Consider the following 25,471-nt stretch of genomic DNA (forward strand, 5'->3'; position numbering starts at 1 on the left):
GATGGAGCGAGTTCAAGATATCCGTGATCCAACAGGCAGAGCGCAAACACAGACAAACACGCTGTAGATAGTCGGGATTTACGATTGCCGAGTTCACTGCGGGGGCCCAAATTACCAACTTTAATCTTCCCTCTCTTCGCCCCGGTCAACTAACCACAACACAACAGTTGTGCTCCACCGAATTGCTCAACGCGTGAAACATCCCAGACGGTTACTCCGCTGTGCACCAGATTTATCTAAAGTTTACACAGCTCACAGTTTTACATTTTTACCTGTTTACACAGCTGTACGTTTTATGTAAGCATTTCACATTCACTATATTTTGTGAGCGCAGCGCCAGCCGTCCCTAGGACTGGAGCCGGCAAACTTGCGGTTAGAGGTCCGGTTCCTTCGTCCAAACGTCAGGAGAAGCAGTACTTTCCACTGCACTTGTCCCGAGGAGGACAAATTTCCTGAAAGGAGTCACAGTGCTGCGAAAGCCCGTGGTTCACGAAAGGACAAGCCACCGAAGTTGAGAAAGAACCAGATAAACGAGCTGAAAAGCAATCTGCTTCACCATGTCGGCCCTGGACTGAAACCACGAATGCGGGTAGCTGGGCACGGCTCCTTGCGAGGGAGGTGGAGCCAGCGTCCTCAAGCCCTCGCCGCGCTCCCTAGATCCCCCATCCCCATAATGCACCTAACACTCGGGGGTGCGATTCCAGACAAGCGCTCCTTAGCAAGCGGGGGCGATGAACCCCCGGAGCAGGAACTCGCCACGTGCGGCAGCGCGCCTGGCGCTCGGAAGGGCCCTATCGATTCTGCGCACTTTCCGTGCCTTCCTGCTTGTTTATGATCAATATGCAAATGGCCCACGGCATCAATTCAATATCAATTTTCAATTAGGTAATCCTCCTGGGGTCCGGCGGGGGTCAATACGGAACCATTCACGGCGAAGGATTGAGCAAGTTCTCGGAATTGACGTTCTCTTGCCCAAGACAGCTTACTTACTGTTTATTTAGCCTGCCCTGCTGTAACTACTGATTAATGCTGTTGGTTTCGGGTCGGAATAACTGATGTGAGGACCCCCCATCCCTCCGCCCCCGGGTCCCACCCTCTCGCTCCTGTAATGCTCCACATAACCTCTCGCAGGTCTACCTGGTTTTTAAAGAGCAGCCACGGATGCGGTCCTCCCGCTCGCCGGGTTGATCCCACACTCGGTAAGACCTCACGCCCCTGTCGTCACCCCCTCGACATGCCTTCGTTGGCCCCATGTCGGAGAGGTGGCCACGAGCGAGTCCCCCTCTCCCATCGCATCACTGAAACATGTAGAGAAACCAAAGCTCTGGAACATACCGCTCCTCTTTAACACGGCACGACAGGCAAATAATTAAAGGCCAAAGCTCGAAAATTTGCGGAAAACAATGACAAAAGGCATGGGGGCACCTCGGCGGCTCTCTCATTTGACGAAGGCCCGCAGACTAACCTGCAATTTAAGAGGAACTCGAGGAAAAGGTCTGGCCAAGTGAGATTACAATAATAGTTTTCTTTTCGCTTTCTTTCCCTTCCAGAATGAGAGCACAGGTCTTCAATTAAATGCGCCAGGTGTTACCTTATCGCCAATATCTCGCGCTACAGTAATAACCCAACTCTGGGATTGTACAAGGGGAAAAACAGCGCCTTTTCCACAGCGCTCCGGAACGAGGGGGACGGGAGAAAAACGGTCTCTTTAAATGGACTTCTCAGATAAGTGAGGTAACGGATTCCAGGCAGGACCCGTCTTGCCGTTCGGCTCAAAAACAATAGCATTGATTTATAAGCGTGCCGTTTGCCGCGTGTCCATCAGCCCTTTCGCCGAGCGTCTGGGCTTGTCGCGCCGCCCTGCGGGATCGCTCCGAGAACCGCACACGCAGATGTAGAGCGCGGCCCTGGACCTACACGCCCTGCGCCCCAGCGCAGGCGAGAGGAACGGCGAAACTGGGCCGTCTCTGCGGAAACCGCCCGGAGCATTAGGGACCCTACCTGCTTTCACGCGGAAGCAGAGCCAACGCGGCCAGGTTGACGGAGAGGGCTGGCGTGGCTAACTCGGATTTCACCCTTTTGTCGCCGCGTGCCCGAGTCGGCGGCGGACTCAAGTGCGGGTTCTTTAAATGTCACCCCGTAAAGTGTGAGATTACACAGATGAAAAGCTTTGGTGTAACACTTCAGCACGTGTGAATACAAGAAACACAGATGCCGCAGACCGTGTTCTTATTTCGGAGGTGTGTGTATCGGGGGGGGGGGGGGGGGGGGGGGCGCTCGGCCCCTCCGCAGGACCGCGCGCCGAGCACAAGCGGCGAGGAGGGATAAATAACGGGAGAAAATGGCAGTGCCACCGGCTCGGCTTACCCACAGATGCACTGCCCTCTCTAATTGGTTTAGGGATAACATTAATTACCACATTGCTCATTAATGGAAGAAGCCTTTATTGGTTCCATTGATCAGCAGGACTTGTTAGCCATCATCCCAAGCAATGGTGGATGTAACAAGCTTACATATTGGCATACCAATTAATGCGATCAATTCCCGTCCAAGCGAGCGGCTGCCATCTCCCCCGCGCTCCCCTGCTCATTAGGGACGTCCGAGTCAAAGGACAGATGCCGCGGCAGCTTTTACTTAAGGATTCTCGGGCTGTCGGTGGGGTCGCCATGCGCGATGTTCCAACGGTTCGCTTCGGAAGGAGGCCGGGCGGAAGCGGAGAACAGACGTCTGTCCCGTCGGGTTGAGCAGCAGCGCACTTTGAGGGTCGGAGGGCAGCACGGCTGCCTAAGCGGGATTATTCGCGCCGTAAACAAAACGTAAAACAAAAAAGCGGAATGAGAAAGTTACCAATTTAAGCAAAAGGTAAAAGCTGACAGTGTCCAGACAGAAATTGGACAGGAATTCCACACACAAACACAAAACTTGGCAAGAGTGTGTGGAATGAGGAGCGGGGCTGTCTGAGCGGTACGCAGCGCCACGGACTGCAACCCCCCCCCCCCCCCACCACCACAAAGCCACCCTTCCCAGCTAAACCAGCTGTTTCTTCTCAAACTTTCCTAATTGAGATCAATGTCGCTTCTTAAGACTCATTGATTAGCGCTTAGAAAGGCCCTTCAGCCCGCGTGTTTGAGAGCGAAGACGGGGTTTCGCCGCTTCAGCCGCGTCCTCCTCGAAGCACAGGGCTGTCGGGGCGGAGCGAGAGACAAAGCGAGGGCTGCCTGGAAGTGAAACGTGACGCGGCGCGTGGTGCCACGGACACGGGTCCCGGTCTGGGAACGTGGATGTAACCGCGCTGGACGACGACGCTCCGTGACTTTCTTCTCAGCGCGTCTGAGGAGAAGGAGCCACACAGGCCATGGACGAGCAAGGTGTCTCGCTGGGCGTGGATGGCCATAAAGTGACCCGTGCACAGGACACACTCTTGCGGAATCTGCATGTGTTCCGATGAAGCAGGCGAGAGAGGCAGGCGCAGCCCCTCCACACACGGAGGACCCCACCAGACAGAGCACCATGGATCACTATAGCCTACTGGTTTGACCTGCTGTCTTTGGATTCAGCTGATGTGGGCTGGAATCCTTTACTCCAAAACACATTACCCAGCAGTAGAAAAAGTTAAATAATTAAAGTAGCTTCACTCTGTAAGTAACTTTGGAGAAAAGCATCAGTAAAATAAAAATGGATGTAGGTGTCACCCAGGACCTTACAGTGGTAGATACACCAATACTCACAGAAGAGCAATGTTTAAAACATGTGCACGCTACACACACGAATGCACTCTCTGAAACCGCTTGTCCCAAGCGGGGTCGCGGCGAACCGGAGCTTAAACCGGCAACACAGGGCGCAAGGCCGGAGGGGGAGGGGACACACCCAGGACGGGATGCCAGTCCATCGCAAGGCACCCCAAGTGGGACTCGAACCCCAGACCCACGAGAGAGCGGGACCCGGCCAAGCCTGCTGCGCCATCGCACCCCCCCATGCGCATGCTAACGGCAGTTTTTTTTTGTCACCAGTTCACCTGAAACACATCTCGGGACCGTGGAAGGCAACCCACGTGAACGCGGAGAGAACATGGAAACTCCGCGCAGACCGAGTCGGATTCAAACCCACATCCAAGAGTACAGCCCGGTGTTGCCCGCCGCGCCAATTCTCTGGCGCACGCACGTACTGCCTTGCCGGGGCGAACTTGCCAGCTTGTTTTTTTTTATTTGACTGGGAGCGGAGATGGAGAACGTACTTTACCAGAGATTGTTTTTGAGGCAGTTACCACGGAGACGAATTAGGACCTCGAGTTACCCTGCCTACTGCAGGCCGTCCTCGAAGTATCGCAGGGAGATCCCGGCGGCACACTTGGAATACGGCCTCTTTCAAAACCGCCACGAGCTGGGTAACCGAAGGAAGGTAAAACGTGACGCCGAAAACCACGTTCCGGGGAAGCGTTTCGTCGGGGACGCTCGTTCCTCCAGCCCGACAGTCAGCGAGAAACTCAGGCGGCGAGGCAGACACCCAAGGCCTGAGCGAGGTCCTCGCAGCGGCGTCCGTCCCCTGAGCGACGCACGAGTGGGCTGAACAATTAACAATTTCATGCTGGCTGCCTAAAGCGTGTTTCGGTGTGTTACGCAGATAATGGGGCGACGGGCGCCGTACGCCGGCCCCACCTTCTCTCCGACGCCCCCCGCGGCCTCGCGCTGTCCCGGGCCACGGGATTACCTCTGCCGCAGCGAAGACGCTCCTCTGCGCTCGGGACGCGCTTTCAGCAGACCGCCAACTCCCCACAGGACAAACAGGTATGATTAATAAAGAGAAAAAAAGGCACAACTCCCTGCCTCCCGCCGCACCACCATTTGAAAGTCTAATGCGGGAGCTGCACAACCCGAGCGCGGGTCGACTACGCAAACAGGTAGACCCGGCACGGCAGGGCAGGCGTGGAGCGATGCCGGACCCCCGGCGCCCACCGTCTCCGAAGAAAGAACATTTGGAACAGGCTCTCGGAGCCCCTACGCCGAGCGGGCAGGCGGCGTGGGGACGAGCGTCGCACCCGGAGCCGACGCTCTCCCGCTTCCGCGCCGGTCTCCAGGAGCTCCGCAAATCAGGGTGTTTCCGAGGCTTGAGGCCCACGGCCAAGCGCATCCCCATGGCAACGTCGGGCAGAAAACAGAAAATAAAACTCGTCAGTCAGAAAGCTTCTTCCACACACACACGCACGCACGCACGCACGCACGCACGCGTGCCGAGATGCAGAGTGAAAACCGGAGGACTCGGCGTGGAAACACCGATCTTTACGCCCGACGCAGCCGGCCGCGATGGGGAGCGGTAAAGCGGCGCCGTTCTTTTATTTCCCTCATTCTTTCATTTCCTTGTTTTTACCAGCTAGGGATCCGGCTCACGGGACACCTTTTCTGTTCTTATGACGGACGATTCTCCTCCGTCGCAGCCGCCGTCCTCTCGCTGTCGGCCTGTCGGCTTGCGGACGCCGCGCTCACGCTGCACACAAGGTCCGGCGGCACGCTTACACCGCTCTGGGGTGTGCGCAAACCCTCCGGGTCAGATGATGGAAGCTGCACTCCGGACTCCACCGGGTCATAAAACACACAGAGGGCACGTTTGACGGGGAAACCATCTCACGCCATCTGCTCTTCGCAGAGTCCCGGCAAAGCGGGCAAGCTGCCGATGAAGGGGACCCGCCCCGCAAAACGCATCCCGGGAGCCCCTACGCACACTTAGGGGGACACACCGACATCCACAGAGCGACGCAAGCACACACACAATAAACAAAGATGATTACTAAATGGAAGAACGGGCGCCCGCCCGCACACACACCCACACGCACGCACACGCACAGAGCCCTGCCACAGCCCCAACCACCCAGTGGCGTGTTATTAATGGACGGCCATCACCTAACACATTGTCCTTGGCCCGGAGGGGTCACGTGACCCGCACTGGGGACAGGGGAGTGGAACTGCCTCATTTTTAAACTTAAGTGCTGCCTTCATATCCCTAATGACATCCCTGTGTTAATGACTGCATGTTTTAAAGGCAGGCGCCGTCGCTCGCCGTGGCAAATTGAAGATTTATTTATTTAATGTTTAATGTTATAACCGGGAGGGGCAAATTAATGAAGTGGGGCCATTTTTAAAATCAGAGCACTGCTCCCGTGATCATTAAACATCGACAGGGTTCCAAAAACCCAGGATTGATTTGTGCTGTTCGGATTAATCTGATATATTTCCTTTTGGGTACGGAATGCATCCCTCCTTTCATGCCAGAATCTGTCTAGGAAAGGTAATGAAGTAAATAAATTCAGGAATGGATTAAAATAGAATATAAAACATTTGATTGCAGCTTTCCTTAATGGAGTGTAACACCCTCCTTCCTCTTCAGTATTCAAATGACTGAATTGGGTAAAAAAAAAAAAAAAAAAAAATCCCCCTGCAATATCATTACTGCGAACATGAAATTAGGAGGCAAATTAAAAAGAGAGGTAGAAGTGAAGCGAGCTGCAGGGAGCTGTAATTGGGCAGTGGTGACCTTCGCTGGCCCTCTCCTCTCTTCTCCTCTCCTCTGCTCAAACGCAGACACCCCCAGCCCAGCTGCGGCAGGGACAGCACCACCACCTCCGCCCCTGCCGCCGCCTCTCTTCCACGCGGGTCAATTAGGCGGGGAAACCCGTCCGTCCGCACGCTCGCGTACTTTGGGACTCGGACGAGGAGGCGACAAAAATCAAAAAAAAAAAAAAAAAAAAACAGGTTCTCGTAATGCATGCGCCCCCCGCCGCCGTGCCTCCCCCCATTCGCACCCCCCACCTCAAATCTAAATTGCAGTCACATCCCCCAGCCTGTATGGGATGATAATTGCGAACGGCCAATAAATTACTACTGCCTCCACATCAATTATAAGCATCACGTCTGGCAATGAGGAAAATGAGATCTTGTGACAAATTTCATGAGGCTTGGCTGCCCAGAAGCCTTTCTTAACATGCTACAGATAGCAATCCCTTATCTGCCCTCTGTAATGGGGAGCTACGAATAGAGAGATGGAGCGGCAGCCATTTAATTAAAAAGCTGTGGGGGGGTTATAAGAAAGTGGGGGGGGGTAATTCACTGTAGAGGCTCAGGCAGGAGACAAAGTCTTTGTCTTCAATACATATTTTGCCCGACATTGTCACTCTTCACGAAATGAGCTTGCTCCTTCGTTTGATAGCCATTCAGAGAAATTATTTTTTGTTGTCCCTGCAAATTCCCCCCCCCCCCCCCCCCATCTTCTTTCTCCTTTTTTGTAAAGGAATTATTTCCCAGGAGGCCGCAGCAGGACTTTCTTTTTTTTTTCCTGCTGGGTTGGGTCTATCTCATTTCAGTCGAGCATTTTTACAAATGATCGCCATGGATGGGCTGCGAGACCGAATAAAATAGCCCCCTCTTCTAATCGCTTTCCCACCTGGGACTGCAGGGGAAGGGCGGGGGGCTTCAATAGTGCGGTGATGAGGATTTATGGCAGAGGGGGGTGCGCACGCGCACGCGAGAGAGAGAGAGAGAGAGAGAGAGAGAGGAAGGGAGAGACAGACGGAGAAAATAAGAAAAGAGGCGGCCTTTAAATCTAATTCAGAGCACAATATTCATTGCATTCGCAATTCCGCGCGCTGATAGCGCAGCAAAAAAATGACCGCTGTGTTAAAATTACAGCTGTACTTTCTGCTAATATTTAACATCATTAGAAAATCATTAGAAAACCATCATAAAACCTGGGATTATGACTAGAGCATTAAGCACAATAATTATTAAGTGTATGCATTCCCGTCTATGCCTAGGAAATGAGATCCGCTTCGGTGAGACGACGCGGCGGAAAGAGAGTATTCCTAAATAATTACCAGCATTCGAAAAACACCGGCCTGCATGAATTACTGCACCATTACGTTTGCTATTTCTTCCGCCCAAAGTAAACTTTTCAGCATGGCTCGCGCCCCCTTATATCACCGTGCGCAAGAGGCTCGCCTTCGAAATGCAGCGTTATCTCATTTAAATATTTTTCCATCTCTGCCACTGTAAAAGTGATTACCTGAGAGCTGTCCGCTGGGATTCGGAAGCATGGGACACGCCTAGCGTTCATCAAGATGAAATACAGCGAGTTGACACGTAAAGGTACTTTGACGACGGTGCGCGGGGGCCGTGCGCTCGCCGTCGGCGCTCGGCTGTGGAGTCGGCCGAAGCGACCGCGCTCTCCACCCGCTACGGCGCTCCTTCGCGGGGTAGGAGGGCATCTAAGGGGGCGCAGACAGGTCTCCGTGGTTGATGCTGAGCCTCAGAGGGCTTTGGGCAGGTGGCGCTATGCTGCTCGGGCCTCCGCTGGACAGGCTACTAGCCACAGCACGCAGAGACACACGCAAACACGCGGGCCACGACAAAGAAGAGCACCAGCGAAGTCCGCGCTTTTAAATACAACGGCACGCTCGCTAAAGAAATAAATACGACCATAACAAAACCAAAAGACCCAAAAGTCCCTCACGCCTCCCTTCCCTTCGCTGTCTATAGATAACGCTGACCAGCATTTGCTCGGAAAGGCACCTGTGAGAACGTCGCCAGCTGACGTCCTTCTAGCCACGAGCGAGCGATAACCAAGCCACGCGCGCCTGCTCTCGAAAACCTTACGGCCTTGTTTTCGTTCTCATCAATTACGCTGTACTGTCAATAGGCAAACTAATGAATACACCCCTATAAAGCATAAAACAATTCATAATTACAACGTCTAACAGAAGCGTTACTAATAGCCTTCATTATTAAATTAATCTACATGTATGCATTCTTTATCAAGAGTGTTTCGCGAAGGGGCGACGGTTTAATGTCTTCCAACCATCGGTGTCCTTATCGGCATTGTCAACGACAACCAGGGGCGCAAAGATAAAGAATTCTAATGGAGGCGCCTCCAATGGAGATGAAAGCGGCAAGGATCATCACGTCCGCCCGCGAGTCCAAGTCGCAAGCCACGATTCGCGGGGCGCTCTGTCTTTGAGGAGGTGTCTCCCAGGGGCTCCCTGCCGGGCCCGGGGCTGTATGGGGGTCTCCCTTCCCCGCGCGCAGAGGCGCTGACCCTGTGACTCCCTGCCTCGAGGGCTCCGTAAAGCAGGCAAACGAAGCCCGGTGGGCCCGGGCGGGAGCAAATCCGTGCCTTCAAACAGGGCAGACGCGCAGATGACCACCCACGGTCTCCCAGCGGCACAGCGAACCAAAAAATAAAGGATCGGAACGGAGCGAGAGAGAGAAACAAAGCTATTAAGGAAATAAAAGCACAAGCTGTACATGGGAAGAATTGGACGAGCGCAGTAATTTGTTAAGCGATCATCATAAGAGAGAGGAAACGAAACGGAGGGTGGGAAGGAAAAAAAAAAAAAACCCGGAAATGAGGACGAGAAAACTTCTCGCACGTTGGAGACTTTTAAAAAATGCATGCGTTCTCACAGCTTCTAAACACGGAGAGGTCTGCCGAGGCTCCGACCAGAAAGCCAGAAATTCTTTTAGAGGCGCGGAAAAAAAGGCTCGAAGGTTAATATAAGAGCAACTCCTTGTCAACCCTTTGAGGGTAATTCAACTGACACTGATGAGAATCAATGTTCCTTTGAATGCATTACTTGGCAGAAACAGCCCTTTTGTGCCTTAAACTCAGCCGGCGAAAAACGATGCCCTTCGAACAATGGGGGGAGAGGTGAAAATACAGAGAGTGAGACAGAGAGAGAGTGCAAGTCTCTGCTTTATTCCCTCTCACAGAGGCAAATGGATTCCCAGCACTTTATACATTAATCAATCAATATCTCTCACTGTACATCAGCGGCACAGCCAAGTTATGAATGACCTTTCAACAAAAAAAGAGGCCACTTTAACACACACAAGACTGCTCGTAGCTTAGTAACTTTGGCCGGGTATTATCACGCATGATTACACCTTTACGAGACACGGGGCCATTAAAAGTGCACTAAATATGACAAGGTTAGCCGCTATTCAATTTGTGTGTGGGGGCGGGGACCCGGGCCCCGGCGTCTCTCGGAGGAAATGCGCGCGTCCATTTGCTGACGGGCTGCCTTCCGTTTGATGTGTAAAAGAAAAGAAAGGGAAAGGGGGGAAAAAAAAAAAACGAGAGAGCTGCTGGGATGGCGTCGTTTTTCGCCATTTCGTGCTCGTTTCCCCTCGCATCTGCCCGCCCGATTTCCGCGCTCGTCTCCTTGGCACGGGGAAGCGGCGTTCGCGTTCGCCAAGGACGCGCGTTCGGGACTCGCCGAGCGGATCTCATAAGTGTTAAGTGCACTCCTTTGTAGCGGCGGCTCGAGTGCTAATTTAAAGATTGTTCCAGTCTTTAGGCGGAAGGGGGCTCGGAGCAGCGGCCGTACTTAGGGGACGCGGGCGGGAGAGCAGAGCGGCTATTCAGCGGCCCGGCAGGCGACAACAGCGCACGCCGGTGTTTAATTGCTGCATCCGAGGGGATCCAACACGGGAGAACCCATCAGACGGGGCGCCAACAGCGCTCTTACGCACGTATTGCTGCTCGGAGAGCCCGCGGGCAGAGGAGGGACGGCTTCGCGCACGTCGAAACCTCCACCTCGGCGTTCGTATCCGTTAAAGCTCACTTTCACATGCTGGAAAAGCGTCCCGTCCAGTCCAGAGGGTCTAAACCCCGACCGCATCTCGTCGCCAGGATGGACTCCCTCGTCCACCACGACGGTTGGGCGCCGGTGAGAGCAGCCTCTGCACGCGTGCGCCGCACATCTCTACTTTGGATTTCACAGGTGGAAATAAATCACTCAAGGATTAGGCGCGGTGAGCTAAAATAGCAGAAGGCTCTACTACGCATTTGGAGGCGGACGCTCTTTATTTCCGAGAACAATTACCCGTTTGCTCCGCGCGGCACCCAGGTATCGTTCCCAACGCGATTTTTTGCGCACGCAAACAGATTCCAGCCCAAACGGAGAAACAAGGGGTCTAATTCTGAACGGAAGGGGCAAAGCATGTGAGAATTTTTTCCTTTTTTTCTTCCCCTTTTTTTTTTTGATGGAAGGGAATAAGGGAATTGAGGGGGGTTCCAAAGTCTCCCTTTTTTTTTTTTGCCCTCTTCCCCGGCTCTGCTGGAGCGTGGAAGTGAAGCGTGGAGCCAGAGTGGAACGGACAGGAGCTGACTGCAGGAAGAGCTGGGGCCAGGAGCACAAATTAATGCCATTGTGGGCCTGGACACAATGGGCCCCGCAAAGTGACTGCACAGGGCCCGTCCACAAAGGAGACATCGTTCGCTCTCGCAAACCCAATTATATTCTTTGGCCCTGCTTTGCATGACAAAAATGGAGTCTCCCCCCCCAATTCCCCCTGCCACAATGTGCCCCATCGGTGCAAGCAGCAGGGCAGCTAAACAAGCCCGGGATTAATGCCCCGTCCGGCTGACTGACAGCAGGCCACGCACGCACGCACACACGCACGAACCCCTCCGCGACGCCGCTCCACACCTCGCATTCTTCCCCGTGTCAACCGCTCCGAGTCCCGCGGGTATCGAACGTATATACGAGGGAGACTCACAATGAGGCCGCTAATTATTGCGGTTCTAGTGTGAAGAACCGAAAGTGAGGTAGTTAATTATGTTGCCGTACCTCATTTGTGCGCCTGGGTGCAGCTGCAGCGCAGCCAAGGCATCCGTGTTAACTGACCAGGGCGGAGCGGAAATATAATATCAGTTCGCGCAAACCAGCTATGCTCCCAGCTAATAATGCTCTTATACTGTGTAATAATAATAATACAACACCGTGCGCAATAATGTAACTGCTGTCAGTGTTGGGCCACAGACTGAACTGAGCACTAGCTGGCTGAAGTAGGAGACGCTTTGACCATTTCTCAACAGGTTAGCGTTTTCTCCAGTTATACAAATTTTTTGATTGATATGAAAACCGCAATTATATTCTCATTATTGGCTCTATCTTTTATGAATACTTTAGCTTGTACATGACAAAGGCATTTCACACTCCTTTGATGGAAGGTAAGATCAAACTAATTATGAGGTGGGACGGGTCATAATTTTAAATACTCTGGGATGGGGGGGTATTACCCTGTTTACCCAACTGAATTACACTGAGCATTCCGACCACAGCAGAGGGCGTGGTGGAGCAGCAGCGCAGCGGGTTTGACCGGGTGCTGCTCTCTGGTGGGTCTGGGGTTCGAGTGCTTGGGGTGCCTTGTGATGGACTGGTGCCCCGTCCTGGGCGCGTCCCCTCACGCCGTGTGTTTCTGGGTTGGCTCTGGTTCGCTGTGACCCTGCTTGGGACAAGTGCTTTCAGACTGCGTGTATGTGTGTGCGTTCTGACCGCAGCTAAGAAGCAGAAAAGGCTGAAGGAAGTAGGTGTGTATCTGTGTGCGAGAGGGACCGAGTGATTTAACAGGTTTTAATAGTCATCGACTGGCATGTCGTTACGAAGTCTGCCCCCACCCCCGCCTCATTAAGGACAGAAGGAAGGGTGACACAAACCTGGCTGCTAATTTCACCCCATGTCCCACTGAACCATCCTTCTGAGACACCATTAGCGCCTCTCCTTATACTCTAATGACCAGCGGCTGGAGAAAGAGAAAAATATCGCCGTGCTCTCTCAAAGCAAGACATATCAATGAGTCGGCGGGCGCCCTGTGCGCTGGCGGCGTACCGGCAACCTCAAGGAAAAGGTGCAGACTACAGCGTACAGGTGTGCTGACGGACTTTTGCATGGTAATCACTGGTTACAGTGTCTTATACCTTGTTCTTGCTTTATGCGGTGGTTTCCTTCCAGGATTAATAAATCATGAGCCCAATGTTGCTGATAGCACTGTGAAACCAACACAGACTCCTTTCTTGTGCCCGTGTATTCCAAGCCTCTGGCCCTATCAGTCACTTGGGAAGAATTTTAGGGGTACTGGCAGCGATACAGTGGCACAGCAAATTGCCCGGTCAGTGCGATAAAATATTCGCTCAATCCCTGCTCAGTGTGTGTGGAGTTTGCCTGTTCTCCTCGTGTCCACATGAATTTCTTCGGGGTGCCCTGGTTTCCCCCCACAGTCCAAAGACATGTGTTCCAGGTCATTGAGGAATCTAAATTGCCCGCAGTGTGTGTGCTACACTACTCTGCTGTATAGATGTGTGAATGACTGTAAGCAGTTTACTGTAGTGTCTAACAAAGTCATGTCGGGGGAGGGGACACACCCAGGTCCAGTCCGCCGCAAGGCACTCCAAGCAGGGCTCGAAGTCACCACGGATAAAAGTGTCAGCTAAACAATAGTCAGTAATCACTGAACTCTGGAGAAATTACTGTGCTAAATTAATTAAATTCAAACAGAGAGTGGCCGGGGGCGTGGTGGCGCAGTGGGTTGGACCGGGTCCTGCTCTCTGGTGGGTCTGGGGTTTGAGTCCTGCTTGGGGTGCCTTGCGGAGGACTGGCGTCCCGTCCTGGGTGTGTCCCCTCCCCCTCCGGCCTTAAGCCCTGTGTTGCGGGGTAGGCTCCGGTTCCCCGCGACCCCGTATGGGACAAGCGGTTCAGAAAAAATAAAGAGTGGGAGCGGTAATATGGAGGGTGTGGTGGTGTGGTGCGTTCTGCCGGTGCCCGCTGTGTGGTGGGTCTAGGGTTCGAGCCCTGCTTGGGTTGCCTTGTGATGGACTGGCGTCCCGTCCCGGTTGCGTCCCCTTCCCCTTTGGCCTTGTGCCCTGGGTTGCTGGGTAAGCCTCCAGCTCGCCACGACTCAGTCGGGACAAGTAGTTGTTTGACAATGGATGGATGTGTGATGTGCTCCAGCAAGGATTGTTCTCACCTGTAGACTGGGCATGGCCTCATATGAGAGGGGCGATCGGACTCCTAGGGTGGAGGTGCTCCTTGGAAGACCACGTTAGAGTTGCCTGAACCAGGAAGTAAGACTAAGTGGAGACACCCAGCTAACAGCCAGCTCACTATCTGAAACCTTCATCCAGCAGCAGTGGCTGAGCTGGGGATTCTGGGTAGTGCTTCCTGTTTGGAGCACAGCTGAACTGACCTGGAATGCTGTTTCTCCTCAACTCTTACTGAGCAGGCAGTGTGAAAATTGACCTTTGCCTGGTTTCTAAACAGTGGCTTATTCATCTTAATGCGTTTGATTGGTCAGGCTGGGCTTTCTACTTCATCATGTGTTTTCACCCTTCTTCCATCACAACTGTTTTTCCAATTTTAAAGTGGATCTCTAAGATACCTGCACGTGTACAATTTCAAAGAATCTCAGGGGAATAAAAGTAGAAGCATTAGTAGATGCGTTCTGGACTGAACTGGGACATCTGTGGACAGGCTGCAGTGTGCACTTTTCAGGCGGCTTGTGAAAAGAATGAGGAAATTAGTAAAATGTTACAGAGGTTTACTTTTCTTGGTCTCAACACAGTCTGTTCAATGACAGATATTGATTTTGAGCAAAGAGCAAAACTCTAATAATCATCCCTGGTGCAGCGGAAGCTTCCACACTCATCCGTGCTCTTTATGCTGCAGCAGACAGGTATTCTTTCATTTATTTTCTTAAATCGTAGTCACCAAATCCTGAAAATTGCAATCTTGTAAAAAGATGCAAAGATGAGGCGTTGAAGGAATATGAGGAACGACAAAACCTGCCGCTATTTTGGTCAGGCGGTGGAAGCGATCCGGTAAAACAACACACTCGGATCACTTTTCCTGAAGTTTCCAACCTCTTCATCATACCCGCAGGTCCTCTGGCCCTCTAAACAGGCTGTAAGGTCTGTCTTAATTAGCAGAAAATAAAATGTGAGCACCAGGGAGGAGATTAGACAAAGAGTCCTTGTAGGACGAGCGCTTTCCACTAAAAGCGAAAGGCTGCTGTAAATTTTCCCCCTTCGAACTAGAGGAATGTCCCAGTTTGTCAGAAACAAATAGCATCCTGTCTTCGGCTGTCACCGGCAGGACCTTCATTTGTAGTTAAGCAGGGTTATTTTACCGTCCAAAGTTACGGGTGAGGCTGCGGCACAAGCAGGCAACATTTTATCACGAACAGGTCATATCGTAACGCACCCGTCCTTACGTTCCCACAGCCTGCAGGCTTCCAGCGCCTGGGCCGATGCTAGCGGTCGAGCTCCCGTCTGCACGTCGGAGCGCCTCTTCTCGGCCACGCTCGCTCACTGCTTTCCCGAGGCACCGTTCAGTTGATAGAGGCCACACAGGAAGCAAGACAAGCGAATCCATCTAAATCCAGTATATCTCCACACTTCGGGCCTCGCTGCCGCTACACACAAGCTCCTCGTTTAGGATTAGCAAGGTCCTGACTGCGTGAGGGAGCCGGCAGCGTGGGATGTGATTCATGTGGAAGAAGGACAAGGAGAGAAGTCCATCCAGGGACCCCTTTTTTTTTTTAGTACGGTCGCGAAGAAAGCACCGATGTCACATCGATCAGATGCCGGCAGTCCCCCTGTGCCCGCTCCTCCGTATGAATAATCAAGCTCGAGGTAAATCAATGGCTGACAACAAGGCCCGCAGGTAAAGGTTACTGGGTTGACAGCTGAATTATTCCTTCCCTCATCGGCACCATCTGCTCGGGAACTCTAACAAACAGGGTGGAGGGAAGGCGCACGTTGCCGTGACGACACAACAGAGCAGGTGTCCGTTGTGCATGCGTGTGACCTGGTTTCCTGTTTCACGCGGGCCGGGCTGGGGTGGGGTGGGGCGGCAGCCGCTTTCTATGCAAATGCACACATCACTGAATATATGTATCAGCAAGCAAAGGCATCATTGGTGGAAAGGGGCACATTTGGCAGAAACTGAGAGCGCATATCAGTCTGGCTGCATGTGAACTCATCCAAAGCAGACATCATGCCCTTTGATCCACATTCGCTTTCTGGGGGGAAACAGCCTTATTAAAAAAAGAATAACTTTGCCTCTTTGGATTCGAAACTGTGAAACTTCTCCAGATATCCTGCCGCCGACAGCTAATTGGAGCTGCCTTAAAGTACCAGTGGGTCCACAAGAAGAGCCACGCACAGAACCAACAGCTGCCGTCAAAGAGCTCTTAAAGGTCTGTTGGCTCTGCTTCCCGTAACACCTGACGCACACAAACAGTGCAAATCAATAGTAAATATATAATAACATGCTGACCATGAGATCATAATGTGCGACTTGGTGGCAGTCCAAGTTGGCTGTGAGGAACTCTTCTGTTTGCTTATTTAAAGGCAAAACCTACAGTTTTTTAAACTCTGCAGGAGCAGGGTTGTCAGCAGCTGTTACACTTGTGCATGTGACTGGGTGTGGGTGTGTGTGTGTGTGCGCGCGTGCGTGCGTGCGTGCGTGCGTGCGTGCGTTGCACCAGATGTCCTGGAAAAGTCATTGGTGACACAAGGGGTCTGTTCTTCACGTTTGCTCCCGGTTGGGTTGAAGAGGAGATCAAAGCCTCAGACCTCCATTATTTGTAGTAAAATACAACAGACCTCAAACAGCAACATCCCAGGTTAGTGCAGAGGGGGATGCAGATAGTTGTCTGGAGATGCAGATGGAATCTGTGAAAAAAAAAAACTCTCTCGTTCATGTGTTCGCTGAAGAAGATCAGATTAAAAGCCTTTCCAAAAGGTTCGACATCAGGAAACCTCCCGGGATTAGAGCTGGGAGCTGCCAACAGTCCGGTCTGATACCATCGTCCTTATCCATTCCTCTACTTGCGGCCCCAGGTCTCGCACTTAAAAACGCTGCCAGTCCACCACGCCAGCTGAGTCCCACACACAGAGTGGGACCCATTTCCGCCCTTCCAGCAAGGCAAACCGCGATCCGTAGTTTTAGAAGGTACTGAAGAAGCGCGAGAGCGCGAAGGTGCCAAGAGTTGAATCCCCGGACGGCCCGTGCGGAACCGCAGATTCCGGTTGTCTCCCGTTGACCTCGCAACTGACGAAAGCGCTGCTCTTCTGTGTTGCCTTTTCCTCCTCTCCAGACTAACACTTACACATGGGGGAGGGCAGCCTCTGAGCCTCCAGACTGTCTGCATCCTGCAACTTGGCACTGTAAACCACCAAGCTCCTGTCTCGCTCTGAAAATCACTGTCAGAGCTTGTGGACCTATATATAGAACTCATTAGCACATTTGGTAAGTACAAATGAGATGACTCTTGGCTGATGGACTGTCTATCTTTTGTATCAGCTTTCCAGAGAGCGTCCTGTCGTGACGGGGGGTAGGAACCCAATATGGCCCCCGCTTTCCCTCCTTCTGTCCGCGGTGCACCTCGTAATGGCACAGAAATGAGGCACTGGAAAAAAAAAATCCTCGTGACAAAGGATCCAGAATGGGTCTCTACCACCCACAGGCAGGCATCTTCCCTTGTGTATATCTGTGTGGTGTGTGTGTGTATGAGATGCACACTTGCACACCAACACAACACTGGCAGAAAAGAACAGAAATGGATTTGTCGCCTGATCTCTGCTGCTCTCCCCACGCCTTTCCAGGCTCCTATAAGTCTAGCAGCACAAATACCGGCTGACCGGACCGGCAGCACAAGCTACGTGGATGTCGGACCCCAAAATGGAGAGCGCAGATGTGGCATTTACCTACTGGGCCGTGATACCGGGGGTCTCGCCAATCCCACCCTCTGTGCTTTGGGACGCAGCTAAAGAGCATGGGAAGTTCGGAGACAAAAACTCCGTCTCGAGCCTGACTCGCGCTTAAAATAGCACTGTGGCTTTTTGGCCATTTCGCTCTAACAGGATGAGCCGGCAGCGGAATTTATGCAACATGTGTCTATAAACTGAGAGATGGTGGAAAAAAGAAGAGAGTAAGGAAAAAAAAAGAGACTTCCTTGTGTGAGCTGGAAGACGGAGCAATATGAAGCTTCAGCAACATGCGTGACTGGAAAAATCTATAAAGCCGTCATTTCAGCTTTTTAATAAAAGGTTATTTTTCAATATTTTGAAATGAGAGGTAATGCATTTGTGTAATTCCTGTCACGTTCCACAGCCAAGGGAGACGAGCTATGGCTCTGCTGCCCCAGCTGCACGTAAATCAGACAATTTCCTCTCATCCTGCTGCCTTGCGGCTGGGATTAGGGCCCCCCCCCCAGACACGCCTAGCCTCACGCCTTTGCCCCCACCTCCAGCCCCACCCCTCTGCCCGGGTCAAAATAAACAGTTGCCTTTAATAAATAATATGCACAAGAGTCTCCATTTCCACCCTGGGTTCCAGTCTGGACACTGAGAGCTCAGAGAGAAACAAGAGACATGGGATGGGGGGTGGGTCAGGGACTAAAATACTCTCTTCCTGGTGAAGTCGACTTTGCCCTTTAACAAGTGTGGAAAATCACAGCATTCCTTGAATTGCTACTGCCTGAACTCATCGCACCCTGGTGTTTATCTCCCTCTGTTAGGGCTAAGAGTGAGCATGATCCCTCAACCTGATCTGCACTACTGACCCAGGCCTTCAGTCCCTAACCTTGGTGTTCATTAGAGAGCAAGTTCTAAACTCATGGCCAATTTTATAGCCAGGAGACAGACATACGTCCACCTTTATGGGTTAACTGATCTTCTGAACAGACAAACCTCGAAACTGCTCTGGGCCTAAACCTGAACACAACGTTTAACCTGCTACCTGGACCAAGTACTCCAGCTTTCCGGTGACTCTGCTGGACTGAAGCACAAGAGCAGAGCATCTCGAAACAATGGTGTTTTTCTTCGCTTCATTTTCCTTGGTTATCCTCTCCCTGGTGGCCAGGTCTACAGATGAGGCAGCTGTGACCAGCGCCTCCTGAGTGGGAGGTGTAGGAGGCCTTGCTGTTGGGACAGGCCTTGGTGTTCGGCCTTGGAAGAGCATCCTTCGCAGTAGCACAAGCTTTGTGGTGGGAGCCTGGTGTTGCTTTACCTGTAGCCTCATGTCCTGTACACCCACCTGATTTCTGTATCCACACACAGCACTTTCTACCCAGGCATGGTGAATAAAGGGATTGAACGCTGACCATCGGGGTGGGCGGGAAAAGCCGTTTCGTTGACCTGACGGATCTTGGAAACAAGCTGCGCGACGCATCACCGTGTCCTGCTGGATGGAGCCCTGAAGGGAGTGAGCCATGAGCAATGCTCCCGCCCCTTCCCTCTACTGCCACCCCCACACGTGAGCTCCTACCATTGCGGGAACGAAGCTGCCACAACCCACCGATCAAGGATCGGCGGTGGATCTACAGCAGGGGATAATCTGCGCAATCAGTGAAGCTTGTTCCTGCTTCTTCTCAGCCTCTACCAATGACAATCTCCACCCTTCCTCCCTTCATACTCTCGCCTTTCTAGACAAGATCTGCATCCACCTAAACACGGAATACCATCTTGTTTATAAAGATGAAGAAGTAAAACAGAGTAAACCCAATGATGAACCCCTTGAAGCACCTGTTTGTCACCAGCCAGCAACCCACTGAACAGAAGCTCTGGTTTGCTGCCTCCATAGGCCATACTCATGACTCTTTGGAAGCACTGAGGTCCTCATACAGCCATACCTTAGTGAAGTGCACAGGTCTGTGTTAGAGGAACTTTCTGCATTTGGAATTACCACTACATGACTTGAAAAAATACCATGTACGAGGGGAATGTGCGGTTGGATGTCAACCTTTTAATGCACCGCGCGTTTTGGTTATGGTACCTTTTGCGCACACTGTGGCCCAAGTTTCAGGATTTCACACGCTCCTTTGAGTAGCGCTGTTCTTGAAAAAAGAAAAACAGCAATCATTAAAAAATAACAGTATTATTGTGGGTAAGCTGAGTCATTTTGCTGTTGCGATATTTTTCTCTAAAAAGATGGCGTCCTTCCAGTGTGGACCCCGGGGGCCACCGGCGTGAACCCTACAGCCCCGAGGCCCATGTGAAAGGCAGCCGGGGAGCCCTGGCTCCAGCTGGGCCTTCAGAGGCACACGGCAGCGGGCTGGGGAATTACCGCCTCGCTGACACAGAAATCCCGGGCCAGCTCTGTTTTAACAAGCGCGGGAACCTTTTACCACTTCAGCAACTGCGCCTTGACCACAAGAAAGAGCCCAGAGCCTCGGCACAGCTCAGAGGGAGGAAATTAAATATTACAATGGCAGGGAACGGTTCAGCTGCATTTGCGCTCGCGCGCGCACGCGTGTGTGTGTGTGTGTGTGTGTGTGTGTGTGTGTGTGTGTGTGTGGAGGCAGCCTACGAGACTGCTGATGAAGAGGTATGCGCATTATCAGAGTAATGCAATCAAGATGCTTGGAAGGAATGGAAGAGACAGACATCCTTTGTTACACACTTCATTTCACTTAACGGACCTTTTAAAAAACATATAACGAGAGAGAAATTTCTCATCCCTCAAATGAGAAGCCGCCTTGTTTTCGAGAGGCTTTTGGTTTGCGGCCAGTGTTACTCTGGTGTGGGTGGAGGGGGACCGGGGGGTGGCATCTGCACAACGATCCATCAGGCCCTGGGCGTTGAAACCAAGCCTGTGGCGGTGGGTAAACAAAGTGTCACGGCCGATTAGGGCGACGGAGCTCCTTAAAGCCCGAGGACGCCGCTTTGTAGGGTCTCTGCGGAACGCAAACTGCCCGATCACAAGCTGGACCTCTTGGCTCACCTTTGACAAGCTCACCATGACCCTCATCCAGCCGCTGCGCTCGGTCCGCATCAACGCTCGGCACCTTAAGAACGTGGTCAGAACAGACGCCCCCCACTGGAGAGAACGGAGCATAGAGCAAGAACAAGACGGTACGGTACAGGAGTGCCGCCCTCACCCACAACCCCCGCTTTGGCACCGTAAGCTAAGCGTGCTTGCTGAGGATGCGTTTTCTGCATCGACGGACGGGGCTGGATGATCGAGCGGGCGAAGCCGATCCTCGCTTCTCGCTCATCGCCCGACCCGCTGCCCAAACCGAGGTCTTAACCCGCGGTCCCCCCCGACCACGTGCCGCTCGGATGCCCCGTTCGCCTGCATCAAAGTTCAGGGAAAAAGGCGGAAAAAAACGGCGACGAAAAGGAGGAGGAAAACGTGCCTTGTTTGCGAAACACGGCGCAGCCCGCGTCCCATCCCCCACCCCTTTTAACCTAAGTGGGGCCGCCTCTCCGCTCGCCGTGCCCACTTGTCCACTGCACTACAGTCATTAACATATTTGGAGTGCATCGAGCAGAACGCTTAATTGTCCTTAATTGCTCGGCTAAATACGTCCTCTAATGATTTGCCTCAGATCTGTGACTGCCTTTTGCGCAATTTCCCAGCCGCTGCCTTCATTATCCCGGCCTCCTCGGAACAAAGCTTCTTCAGAAGGCCGCTTTTACATAACAGCGCAGAGCGCCTGCGTGCCTGGGTGGGGCCGGCATCCCGAGGGGCGGAGCCAGCTGGGGGAGGGGCTGCCCACAATGGAGCCCCTTTGTCAGGGTGCTGAAAGGGGGGCAGAAGTCAAGGTAATTATAAAACTGATCCTGCATCAGGATACAACCTCAAATGAGCGCAGCTCACCGCTCTTAACCCGGCTTGAAAAGACTGTTTGTCTCCCTTTGTTTCCTGCTTGTTGCTCTTGTTGCTCTTGTTGTCGTCGTTTGCTGCCAAGGATGAGAACGTGACTTAATTGGTGTTACGACCGGGATGCGCTCGCTCTGGCCAATCGGAGCCCGGCACACGGGCGTCGGCCACTCAGATGGCTCCTCGCAGCCAATCGGGGAACGTTTTCTTCGCGGTGTCCTTTTTTTAAAGGCAGAACGGCTGTGGGTCGCGGGAACGTAGAGGCAGAACGACAGAGAAACTGTAAACGTTAAACAAGGGTGATAGGTTCCGATATTTCACCGGTACGATCTCACGACGCCGAGAAGATCCAGAAGGGTGTCCACGCACTCCAGAATTCCTTCGTAATAATCGTGCAGATCGGATGTTAATTCTCCTCGCGGAAGAAAGTTGAACGCTTCAGTCATCCCCATGTTTGCAGAAGGAACTTCTGTTGTTAAACCCAAACAATAAAACACACTTCCATGTCAAGTATGCAAGAATAACCAGCCTTAACCGTCCTATAATTTCACCAGCCCGTTCACGGTTTAAGTGAATTCGCCACTCTTTGGATGCTTCCGGGCCTACAGGACGCCGGGTACGACTAGGCCTTCCTGTAGCCCTCTCACGTAGGCCGTCCCGTCTGCCGCCACGGACGCTGCTCCGGACAGAAGTGGCACTCCTCAGCCAAAACAAAGTATTTAAGCGAAAATGGTTCTCCCGAGTCCCTCGGGCACCACGCGTAACTTAAACTGCCCATCACGCGTCCCGGCAGGGCGATGCACTCGGAGCAGGGACGTGCGTCAAGCACGTTGTAGTTTGCGAGCGGTCGCCGGAAAGGAGCAGCGTGCGGAGAAGACGTGCGGAGACCCGCTCTTACCCATGTCGGCGGAGGGGCTCTTCCGGATGGTGAAGATGGCGCCCAGGTCCTCCTCCTCGTCGGGCAGGCCCTTCTGCAGCCGCTGCAGTTTGCGGAGGCTCTCGCTGCGCTGGTGCTTCATGGAGCGCACGTGCTGAATAAGGTTCAGCTTGGCCTTGGTCGAGTAGCTGCACAGCGCACAGTGGTAGTAGCCTGAGTCACCCTCCACGGCGCTCTCGTGCTGCTGCAGGTGCTGGAGGAGACGGAGGGAGAGAGAAGAGAGGCTGAGCCGACAGGAGGCGGGAGGCCCGGCGGACTCCCTCTCGCTCGCACGGCTCGCAAATGAGCAAATCAATGAGCGATCACGGCTCCGCTGTGCAACACGGCGCCTCGCACGCCACCTGGGCGCCTGCGTCCCACTGAATGGGAGCGGGTGACAGCGAGGGTCCCGGGGGCACCCGTGCATGGAGGGCGGGTGCGCAGAGCGCCGGACAGAAGGCCGCATTGATCCCTGTCGCTCGGGAGGACGCGCCCATCTCTAAAGAGGAAACTCCAAACAGCTGCCTGTTTCACGCATGGGATACTAAATATCGATCATGGCAAGTGCATCCCCCCTCTGGTGGGCAGGAGGGGGTGTCGAGAAGGAAAGGGCGTGCTAAAGTGATCCAGAGCAGCTCACTTACCACAGACGGACCATGTTTTTTAAGGAGAGGAGGCTGCAGCAGAACACAGTCGCGCACGCATACGCTCATCCCATGCCGGCACACTCACCCTCGCTCTGCGCAGTCGCCTGCTCAACATTAACACTCATCCAATCACTGCGCACTCATCCCAGTCAAACTAAACAACCTCCGTTCAAAACGCTCCCTTGATTTAATATTTAATCCCGTACAGCATCGGTGAAAAAGGGTGAGTCCGCTTGCTGGACGCGAGTTTTTTTCTCCGCAAGGCATCGAGTTCACGGGTCTCATGAGGAAATGAGGCTCCATGTCCTCCCAGCTCCTGTGTGTCACTTTGCTGTCACTCTCCTCTCCAGTTCGTCCCATACAGGACTCACACTTGCGATAGCGCTCAACCTCGAACCGAAATTTTGCCCCGTCAATATTCAGTCGGTCCTTTCTTCCTCCCTCTGTTAAGAAACCGTTCTCTAAAAGCGGATTTTCACAGCTCTGTTGAACAGGGGAAACAAGCTCCCCACTTCCCCAGAGCCCATCATGACCCGTCTCTCAGCACAGCACACACCGGGGGGCGAGTGAAAGCGCGCATCTACGTCTAAAACGTGTACTTTGGCCAGTGGAGGTGACCACCCCTGCGGTGCGACAAAGGTCGAGAGTAACAAATGGATTCATTAAGGGAAGCCTCAACGCGGCGCCCTTCCGTGGCAGCGGTCGACACGCTCGCATCTGCTCTGCGTTGCGAGAGCAGCGGCACCGTCCAGATTTTTAACCAAATTACATCTGCATCAGGTGCAGACAACAGGAAAGGACAAAAATATATTAAATATACGACATATATAGCAAACCCGCTCCCTGAAAATCTCCCTTTCCTTCCTTCTGATATTTAATTTTCTGATAAAATTGCCACAGGGCACCGAGGGCAATTGTGCTCCATCCGCCGCCATATCACATTTCTCATTTCTGCTCAGCAAACACCTACACCGCACATTAGGATTCCGCTTCCAGGAACAGGAGGCTTTTTGTGTTGTTCCTGCGAGCCCCGCAGCTCGCCCTAATGGAGTTATAAGGTGATTTTAAAAGGGCCTGTCTTTCTCTGTGCTCTCACTCCCACTTCAAGCGCTGTGCGACATAATTGAATAGGTGCTGCTAGAGGTGTGGGCCTCCTTCCTCTCGCTCCTCCTCCTCCTCCTCCTCCGGCAGCCGGCATGCAGCAACGGCACGGTCGAGCGCGGCGGACAGATCGGTCCGTGAGGTAGCACCAAATACATCATCGGACTTCTGGGCCGGGAAACCGCGGGCGGGCCCATTTAGCCAAAGGCAGCATCTGCTGTCCGTCTTCAGAGCGCCTCATTTGAACCGCAGCATAACTCAACGCTCCAGATAAAGAGCTGGTCAGAAGGCTGAGTGACCAGGAAAAACCAAACAAGGCACATGGACTTCAAAAGGATGGAAGCTGAGGGTGAAAAAAAACATCACAATGGGACGGTCAAAACTGGCCCTGAAATGGACTCGCTCTGGGTCAAACTGGACTCATCAGCGACGGGGCCGTACATCACTGCCAACCCGACTGGGCTTCTGGCCTCCGTCCTGGATTGAACAGGAGCCCCACACGCGGGGCCTGAACTCCCTGACCCCCTCAAACCCGTCTTCGACCGGCAGGCTGCGCTCCGCAGCGCTGGAGAAGCTGAAACGTGGAAGGAATTTGGACTATGTGCTTCTTACAGGGAAGTGCAGGATGGACCGCTTACATCCTTTCCTTTCGACAGTGTCAGCGGGAACAAGTAAGAAGCAGCGCGATTGCACCCAATCTCGAACCTCGCAGCTGTTTCGGCGCCACGCACCGGATACAAAGAACACATATTGCTCTCATCTAAAATGTTTGGCAAACAAAAAGCGCAGAAGGAGGGAAAGCAGCAGCCCTCCTGTCCTGATAAATCACCTCCAACTGGCGTGCAGGAATGCAGAGGCTTAATGAAAACGGCGTGGCGGCTAGTGGAGTATACGGGAGCGTCCCGGGGCCCCCCCGCCAGGGGATCCCACTCTGGGTCGGGCCCCGACCTGTGCCCGTGGGACCTCTTCCTCCTGCATCGGCCCCAGCATGGATACAAGCAGCGACGGGACGGGGCCCCGCTAGCCAATGCAGAAGCAGCAGCAAATAAAAGGCAGGTGACTCCCGTCCTCCTGCTTCCTGCGTTAAGCCAGAAGCTATGGTGGGATCACGGTCCTGCCCTTCATAACAGCTGAGGGCCAGGTGCTTGTCTCTGCGGAGTAACTGACACGGGAGAAGGCGGGGGAGGGCGGCAACCAAATGCCCCCTCTCGAGCTCCACGCCAAACCCTTCGTCGCTTGCGCCTCCCATCTCGGCACCCACTGCAGCAGCAGCTGCAAATACACGATACACGCCTCACAACTTAAAACGGATGTGAGCTACGGCCAGGTGCTCCATGAAGGGGGCGGGGGCGGGGCCAGGACATCCTCCACAGGCCC

At 53.2% G+C, this 25,471-nt stretch overlaps 1 protein-coding gene across 6 annotated transcripts in view; it reads right to left on the reverse strand.

The window, feature by feature from the left end:
- Positions 1 to 25,471, reverse strand: part of LOC108934628 (zinc finger homeobox protein 3-like) — a 137,030-nt gene that overhangs the window by 38,540 nt on the left and 73,019 nt on the right. For all 6 annotated transcript variants that reach the window (XM_029256170.1, XM_018752577.2, XM_029256169.1 and 3 more), the window contains one exon: positions 22,329 to 22,560. In XM_029256170.1, the coding sequence (XP_029112003.1) occupies positions 22,329 to 22,560 (232 nt within the window). The remainder of the gene's footprint in view (positions 1 to 22,328; positions 22,561 to 25,471) is intronic.

This window comes from Scleropages formosus, chromosome 11 (genome assembly GCF_900964775.1).
Source record: "Scleropages formosus chromosome 11, fSclFor1.1, whole genome shotgun sequence".
Lineage (NCBI taxonomy): Eukaryota > Metazoa > Chordata > Actinopteri > Osteoglossiformes > Osteoglossidae > Scleropages > Scleropages formosus.